Source organism: Coenobita brevimanus, chromosome 65, assembly GCF_032717465.1.
Source record: "Coenobita brevimanus isolate Jiangsu-jjx chromosome 65, ASM3271746v2, whole genome shotgun sequence".
Classification (NCBI taxonomy): Eukaryota; Metazoa; Arthropoda; class Malacostraca; order Decapoda; family Coenobitidae; genus Coenobita; species Coenobita brevimanus.
This window is the reverse complement of record NC_137018.1, coordinates 51193606-51206474: the sequence shown is the minus strand read 5'-3', so window position 1 is coordinate 51206474 and position 12869 is coordinate 51193606. Positions and strand designations below refer to the sequence as shown.

The 12869-nt window shown below is 42.5% G+C and overlaps 1 protein-coding gene across 1 annotated transcript in view; it reads right to left on the bottom strand.

Moving 5' to 3' along the window:
* LOC145405020 (uncharacterized) overlaps positions 1–12869 on the bottom strand; it is a 58600-nt gene that overhangs the window by 35010 nt on the left and 10721 nt on the right. The window contains exons 4-7 of the mRNA XM_080276520.1: positions 12454–12528; positions 11756–11860; positions 4889–5129; positions 1500–1637 (exon numbers count right to left, since the gene is read on the bottom strand). Of these exons, the coding sequence (XP_080132646.1) occupies positions 1500–1637; positions 4889–5129; positions 11756–11860; positions 12454–12528 (559 nt within the window). The remainder of the gene's footprint in view (positions 1–1499; positions 1638–4888; positions 5130–11755; positions 11861–12453; positions 12529–12869) is intronic.

Below are 12869 nucleotides of genomic sequence, written 5' to 3'. Positions count from 1 at the left end.
CTTTCCAAGATAAATTCTGAAAGAATGAAACCCCAAGTTTGTTCAAGGATCATGCAGGATTGAGCTCATTAAACATTAGAGGGTACTTCTGTGGAAGATTCTGTCGGGTTGATAGATGTAAGAACTGAGTCTTTGATGCATTAAAATCAACAAGGTTACCTTTACCCCAGTCAGAGATACGAGTCAAGTCAGACATTAGGTGTGCCATAGCCTAATCCCTTGTTTGCAGAAGTAATTGCTGAGATGGACATTGCAGGAGCCAAATAGAAATGTGAAGGGTGAAATCATCAGCGTATGAGTGTATAGGATTAGATGTACAGCTTATATAATACTTAATACTGTATTGTCTTATTACATATTTTTTAAATTTTCCATTGTGCTTAATAGCATTCCACCAACGTTAGCTTAGAATGATTTATTTCCTCATCTTACCATAATCATTTTTTTGGTTTGTATTTTTATCACAGATGTGGTATTTTACTTTGGTTTCATTTTTCTTTTTTTTGTATTTTTATCACTGACATGGTGTTTACTTAGGTTTTATTGCATTTTCCATAGGTTTGAAAATGACAAATGAGTTGTCAAAACGTCACCAATATATTAAAGATGTTCCTGATCACATTGGTGTTTATATATATATGAGGCTCCTAGGACCAGAGGGGCATAACCCTCGAAATTGCAGAAATGTAAATTCTGCTGGGAAAAGATAGCTCAAACCTCCCTGTACGACATGGTGTGCTTTTTCAGGCAAAGATCAACCATGCAGCAGGTGGTAGGATAGACTAGAATTGCATAGTTCACGTGTGGAAAACCTCCATTTAACTCTTCATAAGAGGGCCTGAGGGACGGATGTCTCTGTACCTGGGCAGCCAATGAGTGTTCGTATCTCGATACACAACCTCTGCTCATCCAATCACAAGCCACCCACCGCATGCCAGATAACACCACACATCTCAGTTAACACATGAAACGTCAGTGGCCAGGCTGTTGTCGTCATTTCCTCGTATTTTTTGTGCTTATTGGGCGGATTATACCTTCGCCAAGAGTAACAGTGACAGGGAAAGAGATGAACAATGCCCACAGAAGATCAAGGCTCTTAAAGATTTGTGTAAATTCGTACTACCACAACACACGGGCTTCTTCGAGGACATCATCAGGAAACAGGACACCCCATCCTTCCCTACTTCTATTTCTCCACTTCACTTAGACACTGACCACCACCAGGTGGTGGTCAGAAAATTCATCCCCCCAAAAGAGACAGAAGAGGAAAAGTCATCCATAGGCAGAAGGAAGAGGAAAGAATGAAGGAAAGAAAGAAAGAAGAGGACAGATGGAAAGAAGGAAGAAAGGAAAGGGCAGTCACCCGAGAGCAGCACTATATATATATATATATATACACACACATACACACACACACACACACACACACACACATATATATATATATATATATATATATATATATATATACATTTCCCCCCTTCCACAAAAACACTAACCAATGGCCATCTGTCGCAGTGCTGCCTTGAGCATGGTGATGAGGTGTGAGGGGCTAGTGACAACTGGGTCAGTGGGGGCAAAGATTTGTACCATGGCCTCCAAACACTGCTCCACCTCACTCATCAGGCCCTCCAGATCTGCAGCACCAGAGAACACATGTCAGTTAAAAAAAAAAAAAAAAAAAAAAAAAAAAAAAAAAGTATAAAGATGAAAGAAATGAAAAACATGTCTGAAAATGTGCACAATAATTTTCAATCCCATCAGTCCAGGGACACACTTCTTATACAAGTGTTTTCCTTGTTACTACCTGGCAATTTTATTCAGTTCAGCAGAGCCCTTTAGTAGGGAATGGCTTAATGAAGGCTGTACCTAATCCCTCTTGTTTGCACAGTCCCTTGAAAGCAAACTTGGCTGAAGATATCAAAGAATAAAAGAAAATGCACGACATCACAAAGAAGTGGTTAAATTTAATATATACTTGTCAGATAAATATACTTGCTGATTTCTCTTTTGATAAAAGGAGCACCACGAAGTTAAATCAAACTTTTTTCACCATATATACAGTATATCTATCTATCTATATAAACAGAGAGAGAGAGAGAGAAGGGGGGGGGGAGGCCAAGGATGATGTGAAGGGATGGAGTGGAGAGGTATATGAGGGAGGGAGGTGTGAGCTGGGAGTAGGGCAGTTAAATGGTGGGGGGCCAGGGCAACATGGAGGTGATTTGTTTGTGGCCACCCCTTACAGCAGTGGTTTCCAACCTGTGGGGAGCTCCCCCCCTAAGGGGGCATGAAGGGCTGCCTGGGGGAGCGCAAAGGCTTGATAAAGAGGGTAATTATAATTGAAAACTATGAATTATGATGGAATTCAGCAATTTCTAAATATGGAGAAAATATTTCAGATATGAATAAGAATCTGAGTGTGAAATGGAGGGAGAGTAAGAAATTGTTTTGGAAGGAGGTAAAGAAAGTAAGGCAGTGTGAAAGGGGAAATAGTAGGGGAGTGAAAGACAGGAATAACAGATTGTTGGTGGAGAAGAGAGAGAAATTGAGGAGATGGAAGGAGCACTTTGAGGATTTGTTGAATGTAGAGAGTGAGAGCAGTGTGAGTATAAGTGGTTGAGGAATGGCTGGGAGAAGAAGAGATGAGAGGAGGGAGGAAGAGATCAGTAGGTCGGAAGTAGTAGAAGCGATGAAGAAGATTAAGCTGGGAAAGGCCCCAGGAATTGATGGAGTGTGTGGTGAAATGCTTAGGTATGGGGGTGAGATTGTTGTGAAGTGGATATGGAAGTTGTGTAGATTGGCTTGGAAAGAGGGAAGGGTTCCAGAGGACTGGAAATCAGGTATAATTGTTCCTCTGTACAAAGGAAAAGGGGAGAGAGAAGTATGTGGTAACCATAGGGGTATTTGCCTTCTTAGTGTGACTGGTAAAATATATGGTAGAATACTCATTGATAGGGTTAGGCATATGACAGAGGAGCTAGTTGGAGAAGAACAAGGGGGATTTAGGAAGGGAAAAGGGTGTGTAGATCAGATATTTGTTCTAAGATGTTTAGTGGAGAAGTATCTAGAGAAGGGAAGGAAAGTGTATGCTGCCTTCATGGACTTGGAGAAAGCTTATGACAGAATAGATAGGCAAGGTATGTGGAAGGTATTAAGAATATATGGAGTGAAATTGTTGAGTGCTGTGAAGAGTATGTACGAGGGAGCTAGGGCTACGGTGCGAGTGGATGGTGAGCTGAGTGAGTTCTTTGATCTCAATGTGGGACTGAAACAGGGGTGTGTGATGTCTCCATGGCTGTTTAATATATATATGGATGGGGTTGTAAAGGAGGTGCAAGGTAGGGCAGTGGATGTGGGGGTGGCCCTAATGAATGAGGGTGAGATTTGGAAGCTTCCGGTATTGCTGTTTGCTGATGATACAGTATTGTTGAGTGAAGATGAATGGGAGTTGCAAGGATTGGTGAATGAATTTGGGACAGTGTGTAGGAGGAGGAAGCTGAAAGTTAATGTAAACAAAAGTAAAGTTATGGTGTTTGAAAGGAATGAAGTCACAGAGTGTGCAGTGAGGTTGGATGGTGAGGATATGGAGAATGTGAGTGCATTCAAGTACTTGGGTAGTGTGATGAGTAAGGATGGAACTTTGGGGGATGAAGTACGTGAAAGGGTACAGCAGGGAAGAAAGGTTGTTGGTACATTGAAAACAGTGATGAGAAATAGGGAGGTGAGTATGGAAGTTAAGAAGTCACTGCATGATGGTACAGTATTGTGATCCCTACCCTGACGTATGGAAGCGAGGCGTGGACCTTGCAAGAGGGGAACAAGTCAAGAGTGAGAGCAGTGGAAATGAGTTACTTGAGAGGAGCATGTGGAGTGACGTGGAGGGACAGGTTGACGAATGAAGAAGTGAAGGAACGTTGTGGGGTAGATGTGGATGTGGTTGAAAAGATTAGGAGAAATACACTGAGGTGGTTTGGACATGTGGAGAGAATGGAGAATGAAAGACTGACTAAGAGGGTGTATGTAGGTGAGGTGGAGGAAGGGAGAGGGAGGGGTAGACCGAGGATGAGGTGGAGGGATGGAATTGAGAGGTATATGAGGGGGGGGGGTGAGCTGGGGGGAGGGGAGTCAAATGGTGGGTGACAGAGTGACTTGGAGGCGTTTTGTCTGCGGCCACCCTTTGCGGGATTAGGGCGTCGGGCTATAGATAGATAGATAGATAGAATAAGAACTCTAGTTATCTGAATATATAAACAATTTCAAAGATTAAGAATGTATGATATTTATTGACATGTGCCAACTATGCCAGTAAAATACAGTATTTGAGGAATGGGGACACAGGGAACGTGTCATTCAGTGGGGGGGGGGGAGAATTAGAAAAGGTTGGAAACCACTGCCTTACGGGATTCAGGCACCTGGCTGTATATATATATTACCAGGAAAGAATGATAATGGGAAGCGACTGCAGGACATGTTGCACGAAAGGAGGTTGTCAATTCTTATTTTAAACACAAAGATGCACATAAATATACGTAGTACAGAGGGAATGGAGATCATGTTGAAAGGAGCCTGACTGATTATGTGCTCGTAGAGAAATCGATGCTGGGTAGTGCTGCTGATACGAGAGCAGTGAAAGGAAGATGTGGAGGTTTGTCAGATTATATGACACACATACAAACACACACACACAAGCAAGGATGAAAGAATTAATGGCTGCAAGCCTGCAAATGAATTGCTCTTTCCTTGAAAATTAGAATATACGAAAGACAAATCCAGTTAATAGAATGAGTTCTCATATGGCTTCCAACTTCTATAGCTAAGAATGTTTTGCCATGTGTATATACTTTATCTGGCCATAAGAAGGATAAAACTTCATAATGGTACTTACGATTTGTAAGTGTGGAATTGCGCACAAATATCTGGCACTTCTCCCTCAGCTGATCAAATCCCTTGAGGCGGTGAGTGGCAGCAATGGTGGCGGTGGCGGCATCGAGGGTGAGGTCACGAGGGAGGCAGCAGCAGTACAGGTAGTGGAGGATGGTGTCCAATACCACATCCTCAATACCACACAAGCTTTCCCATTCCAGGCCTGGGATGCACGACTCCAATACGATGCTGTGAACCTCAAACTGACACAAGTACGGTAAGTCCTTAAGTCAATTTTCTGACACTATTTTTGCTGCTAAGACCAAAATATTACATAAAAAAAGCCAAATAAAGCTTCACTGTCACCACATGGGATCTACCACTCAATGCCCACTATGCACGACTCGAACTCAAGGCAGTGAACCTCAAACTGACCAGCAGGGTAAGTCCTCATTGTAAGTCACCCTTCTGACATCATTTTTTGCTGTTAAACTCTCAGTAATTTACAGAACAATGACTCATATACTAATGTTTCGTTGTCACAGCACAGCACCCTCCACTTCGCACAGGCTCTCCCACTCCAGCCCAGGGATGCACGACTCCAATACTATACAATGCTGAGAACTTCAAACTGAGTTATTTTACTTAGTTTTAATGATGGCAACAACTTCTCCTTCTTGTCCCTAGATAGATCCCATAAAAAGGACCTCAATAAAAATATGCCTCACAAGTCTTACAGTGTTATTCACACATGGATTCTTGCATTGTACAGTACCCTCCAACAGTGAACGAGTTTATGGGAGGCAGCTGAGCTCATTTACTGTGAAAAACATATCTTGTGGGAGAAAAAGTATATGGGCGGCACTGCTCCCTCAAAGTCCACTTTTTGAGTCACAGAGACGTACTAAAGGGCGCATTTCAAACACATACAGTACAGACATATAAAATATGACAAACACATGGTTATTTACCTTAAATGGAGCTGATGGCAGTCCTGACTGGCTTGAATTCAGGTATTTCCGAGGCAGGGAGACACACTTAGGGTGTCCCTGCCACATCATCTTCCACTCCCTCATTTCCATCACCAGTCTTGCCATCATCACTTGACTGCAACACTTCCCCATGTGCCTCTACCTCATTCACCTCTCCTATAAAACTTTCAGAAGTCCAAAGATGACACTGCTGACATCACATCATCATCATCGTCTTCCCCAAGAAGGGTAGCACACGATGTAGAGGCAACTGGCTCCTGCTGTTCTTAAGTTCGGTAGTGGTGTGTGATAAGTGTTTGTTTTCTTCTGTTGACTTACGTATTGTGCCTTTCAATGTAATAACGAAAAGTGGTTCCTACTCCACTGAGCACTTCCTGTGACTTAAGGTAGCTAGCTTCATTTGCCTCGACCTCTTCTCTCAGAACATCCACCGCTGCTAGAATTTTCCTGATCTTCAACATGGACAAATCTTCGTCCTCAATTGGATTCTGCTCAACAGGTTGCACAGATCCGGCATCTTATGCAGCGTCTTCTTCATCCACTTGTCACAGCATTTCCTTGGGAGACTGCATCCTCAGCCAAATGAACTTCTTGTATTTCTTCCAGCGTGATGTGCTGACATCCTGCTACTGCTCATGCGACCGTCAGTGTGGCTGCCTCGGTCTCTGCCAGTGGTTGAATGTCAGTCACCTGTGCGGCACACAGGTGAGACGCAAGTATCCTTCATGCGTGGCTCACCATAGCACTGCTAATCCTGTCCCGTGACTTCAGGAGGAAGTCAACAGCATTCTTGAGTGTGAAGGCACATCAAAACTTAGCAAGTCATTTCCTCAGACGTAGGTGCGGTAAGTTCCACCGTTTCAGCTATGTTGTCACCCTGATGAGGTAGATCAAGAACAACTGATTCACCAATGTCACCATCCATGTCAACCCATGGTTTCTTGGCTTACAGGAAACCATTTGGCTTGTCACTCAATGTAAAGCCACCTGTAAAGGAAAGAAAAGTAATAAGAAGTGACAGGAAAGATGGGAGAAATAGGAAAAGAAGAGGGCAGGCACAGAAAAAGAATGATACAGGCTAAGGAAGAAGTAGGCAGCACTACGTCAAGTGAGTGGATGATGGTCTGCCTACTTCTTCCTTAGTCTGTATCATTCTTTTTCTGTGCCTGCCCTCCTCTCTTCCTATTTCTCCCATCTTTCCTGTCATTTCTTATTTCTTTTCTTTCCTTTATAGGTGGCTTTACATTTAGTGACAAGTCCAATGGTTTCCTGTAAGCCAAGAAACCATTTACAACGCTGGGTGGTAACCATATAACCAAACCATATGTGCTTCCTACGTGTCAGAAAGTGGGTTGGTCGAGGGTTAGTGCCCCTCCCTGTCAGTAGCCACTATCTTTTCTCAGTTCCTCCATGCACTGCCCACAGAAGATTTAGAGAGGTCTAAAGCTTTGTCAATGACTGAATTCCCCTGATCTTCCTTTTTCCTCTTGATTATCTCCATCTTCATGGCATGAGATGCATTACTTCCTTCTTTGCAGTGGAGCCATCATACAAGTATGGGACACAGGCAGGCGACCTTGAAAATCACCACGTGCACAGTAAACGCTTGCTAGCAGAAGAAACAACTCAGGCTGGCAGGGGGGTTTGAGAGGACACTGGGTATCCAAGAAGTGCAGATGACTGGCCAGGAGATTCTGCATATCCTACAGCATGGCTGACATCATGGAGGCGCTCTACTGGGGGGGGGGGGTCATTCAATATGGGAGATGGCCGTTAAGGCCTACTCATTCTCCCAATTTCGTTCACTCGGGGTTCAACTCGTTCAATATGGTTTTGTGGACCTGATTACCTCCCTGATCATTCATTAGGTGAATCTTTTACTCTGTTTATGTTCACTGTGGGAGGGTACTGCACTTTAATTACAGCCTATACTGTTTTAATCACTTACATATAAACTCAACAATACTCCACCATCTATGCTGCCTGTATATATTGTAATTAATATATATATATATATATATATATATATATATATATATATATATATATATATATATATATGGGGCGCTCACCATCCACTCACTCGATGTAGTGCTGTTTTGGGTGTCTGCCCTTTCCTCTCTTCTTTCCTTCCTCTTCTGTCTTTTTTTCTTTCATTCTTTCCTCTTTCTTAGGCCTACGGATCACTTTACACTCCCTCTTGTCTTTCTTTCCTCTTTCTTCTGCCTATGGGTGACTCTACATTGAGAGACAAGCCAAATGGTTTCCTGTACACCAGGAAACCATTTACTTCGCTGGTTGGAAGCCATATAACCAAATTATGGCACCTGGTGGTTTAGTGGGTAATTAAAGTGCTCCAATCAGATTGGGCCTGTGCAGGTTTATATTCAAGGGGTGGTTGGGGATTATTGTTCACGTAATGCAGGGATGAGTGAAACTGGTCACTCTCATCTTAAATGTCAGGACTAACTTGCCTAGCCCCGGGTTCCTACGCTCCTCATTGAGCGACAAAGAATTGGATGATGGATGGATATATACTGGGTGTATATACAATACACTATATATATATATATATATATATATATATACATATATGGTATCAGGACAACTGCCCCCTGGAAAAGTGCCACCCAGACAAGTGTCCCTGGACATCTGCCCTGTAGGACAATCGGTCCCTGACAGCTGCTCCAAATTAGGTTAGGTTAGGTTAGGTTAGACACTTGCGACCATTTGTACAGTGAATCAGGTGATATTTAGCAAAGGCAATTGGCTGGGGAGCAGGTGTCTGGGGGGGTGATTGTCCAACGGAGGCGATTGTCTAGGAGGCACTTATCCAGGGGCAGTTGTCCTAGAACCATATATACATATATGTGTGTGTGTATGTATATATATATATATATATATATATATATATATATATACTGTATATATATATATATATATATATATATATATATATATATATATATATATCAATCCTAATTTGCCCCATATGTATATGTATATATATATCCATCCATCCATCATCCAATCCTACGTTGCCCCATATGTATATGTATATGTATGTATATACAGTGTATATATATATATATATATATATATATATATACTGTATATCAGTTCGCTCGCACAGTGTGTGAGTGGATGGGAGGTCCATGACCTCACGCGCTGTGATTTCATGTACAGTGCTGAGAATACATAATTTTATGGGAAAAGTACTGTAACATATAAGCAGGACCCCCCAAACCTTGATATTTTATTAACCTTAGAGACATTATAAAGGGAAAATTTTTAAGATATATACTACAGACATTGCTAAATTAACAAAAATATGGTCAGTCACCTTAAAAACAGTACACAACAGGCCTGATGGACTTAAATAGCAGGGGTTCCGAGGCGCAGCAACACACCTAGGGTGCCCCAGAAGCACTGGCCGCTGCGCCACCCACAGCATCAACACTCCTCATAACTAGATTCCTCTTGAGCACCTTCACCATGAGCCGTCAAGCTCTGATGCCCCGTACGTCTTCACAAGCCTCTTGATGGCCTCCCTGTTTTTCCAAACAGTCCTTACTGTAGATTCTGCCAGGTCCATGGCTTTGCCAACAGTGGAATTCCCTTGCCCTTCCTCTTTTCTCCTGATTATCTCCATCTTGGTGGTGTGCATCAGGAGTTTCTTCACTCGTTGTGGCAGAGGCATGGTGCTGAGAAGGGACAAAGCAGCAAAGAGAACAAAAATGCAGCCATCCCTAGTACATGACAGGGAAACCTGAGACAGCAGATCCTCATGGTGCGCGAGTCTTGGCTGTAATGGCGCAGCCCGTCGCCCCACATCCATACTGCGCAGTAGAATGCCTAGGAAGTTCTGTGCATCTACATCAGGATGGGCGCGTCATGCGGTGGGAGGGAGGGGGAGTGTCGCGTAGTGTGGGAAAATAGGGGTTTTGGGCCACTCCTTCCCTCTGCCTCGCGTATTGTGGGATAAATTCGAGCATTAAAAGTTTTATGGTTATGATTTTTGGTCACTCATATAGTATGTGATTTGCACACTGAGCGGGCGAATGTGTAATTCACCGGGTCGGTCAGGATCACTTGATGGTCTCGATCGTCAGCTTTTACCCTCCCGGAAGGGACCTGAGAGCTCATATAGTCCGATCTAAGGGCAAGACTGTGACCTTCACACACCCACACACCCGTCCCCTTGCTCGAGGGGGACAGTAACCACCCACTTCATCAGTGAAACTTTTCGCAACCTGAGCGAGGCGCGAACTCCCGTCCACCAGTTGGCAGGCGAGAGCGTTACCACTGCGCCAGCGAGCGGTGTGTGTGTGTGTGTGTGTGTGTGTGTGTGTGTATATATATATATATATATATATACTCAAACCTCGATTTAAGGGACTTCCATTTAAGGGATATCGGATTTAAGGGACTCCACATTCTACCTGACAAATGGACAAGACCATTAAAAAATGATATGTAATGTCTAGGGTATACACATTACGGTAATATGTTTCTTTATACAGTACCCATAAAATAATATTCATAATCATATAAATACAGTAGATAAGTGAAACAATCACTGCATTTCATAATAAGATTGTCTTAATATGTGGTAAAACAATGGACATTTTCAAGTAAGGGACAAGTTGATTCCCCATTTAGTCCCTTAAATCGAGGTTTGTGCGTGTGTGTGTGTGTGTGTGTGTGTGTGTGTGTGTATATATATATATATATATATATATATATATATATATATATACTGTATATATATATATATATATATATATATATATATATATATATGAGGTGCTACCCAAAAGATCCAGTAATTTGAACAGAGGGAGCCAACAGTTTGCAGTTTTGCCTTTTGCCGCTCGGAGGAGTCAGAAGCACCCCTTTTGAGTCAGTGTGGGCCCGGCAGTGTCTGTGAGTGGACGCGCTGTTGAGCTACGCTTACCATTGTAACGTGGTGTGTAGGTGGTTTGGCAGTTCTGCAATGGCGGACCTCTTGGAATAAAGAACCTGCATCAATTTCTGCTTCAAGATCAACAAGACGGCTGCAGAACCTCACCTGTTGCTTCAGCAAGCCTTTGGTGACAATGCCATGTCCCAAAGCAGAACATTTTTCTGGTACATGCAGTTCAAGGAAGGACGAAAAAAACGCGTCAAGTTCGCAGTAATGTCAAGTCGATGTTGATCGTTTTCTTCAATATCCAAGGGATTGTTCACAAGGAATTCGTCCCACCCAGTCAATCTGTCAGTGGAAAGTTTTACTGTGAAGTTTTGCAGCATCTGAGGGAAAACATCTGCCGCAAACGTCCAGAACAGTGAAAGCGCAAGGACTGGGTCCTGCATCATGACAACGCCCCTGCCCACACCAGTTGTTGTCCGGCAGTTCCTGACTTCAACTAACACAGTAGTCATTTCCCACCCACTCTGTTTGCCTGACCTTGCCCCATGTGACTTTTTCCTGTTTCCCAAGCTGAAATTACAACTGAAAGGGCGTCAATTTGACTCAATTGAGGAGATCCAGACAGAATCGCAGGAGGTGCTCAAGACCATCACGCCTGAAGCCTTCCAGGGATGCATGGACTCATGGAAAAAAAACACTCGGACCACTGTATACATGCCCAAGGGGACTACCTCAAAGGCAACAGTGAGAACTAGGAGGTAAGGTAACTTATTTTCCCACAATATCCAAATTACTGGAACTTTTGGATAGCACCTCGTATACATGTACACTGTAAATACATAAATATATATAGTCTTCATTAATGTTCTATTAATAGAGATCCTTTCTAACAGTATACTATAGTCTGACAGTTCCAAGAACAACCAGACAATACACCAAACTGATGTGCAATGTTAATTTAAACCTAAACCATTTTCCACCTCACCTTTCTGCCTGACTTTGATGTGATGGTGATGTCTGAGAAGTACCCATCAGTGAGGGCAGGGAGCAGAGAGTAGGGCAGGTCCGGGGCAGTTTCAGGGACACTCAGCTGGGAGGGGAGGGGAATGATGTTACAAGAAACTGGCAAAGTTGGAAATACAGGTAAATATAGCAAGCTTGAAATTACACAAAAGTTGGCAAAAGTAGACAGTACAAGAAACCTGGCAAAGTTGAAAGTTTAGAAAGGTCAGCATGGATAAAATCTTAATGCATAATATTAAAAATTGATTCTGAAACTCAATACATCAACTTGATGAGAATGCTTCTTTTCAGTGACCTCTAAAAACCTACTGAATCATATAATGAATTTAAATTGGAACAGTAATGACACTATGTAAACATTATAACAATCCCCATAATGAATATTAATATAATTGTCCAAATAAAAAATGATATACTGTAAATCAGATTTTATCTCAACTTCAGTATGCAAAAACAGATGCCAAGTTTCTTAATGATGCTCAGTTCTATGACAGGAGGGATAATGTTAATGAGTCTCTTATCTTTTGATTCCCTTGCAAAGAGAAATGACAATGAACATTATGTTGGCAGCAGCAGTGGTGGTGATGACAAAGATGACAACAATGAACAATAAATTGGGTGAGCTGACTGTGATGATTCATGTGTGACACCTGGACTCACCTTTTCACACTGCAGCATGAACCAGCCATCGTATGTCAGTAGCATCAGGTCCCGAGACATCACCGGCTGGTCCAACTGAGCCAAAATAAAAATGCACAAATGTAAGTAAGGGAAAAACATGGGGGGAAATTTGGTAATGCCCCTTCCATACTACCCCTTTCAGGGTGTAAGGGTCCAAAGCTAGGCTACCAACCAAACTTCAGAACATTCACGGGCAGGTGACTGGCATATGGCTCTAACAGGATTACAGAACAAAAAATGCTCTAAGTATTTCCATAGTTATGACAAATCAGATGAACTGATACTGAAAGAAATGAACTTCAATACAGTCAGGACTCGCTATACAGTACGTTTGTTCGCTATTTAATAAATCACTAGAACAAAAGTTATACCAAGTTTTTCTATAACAATGGTGA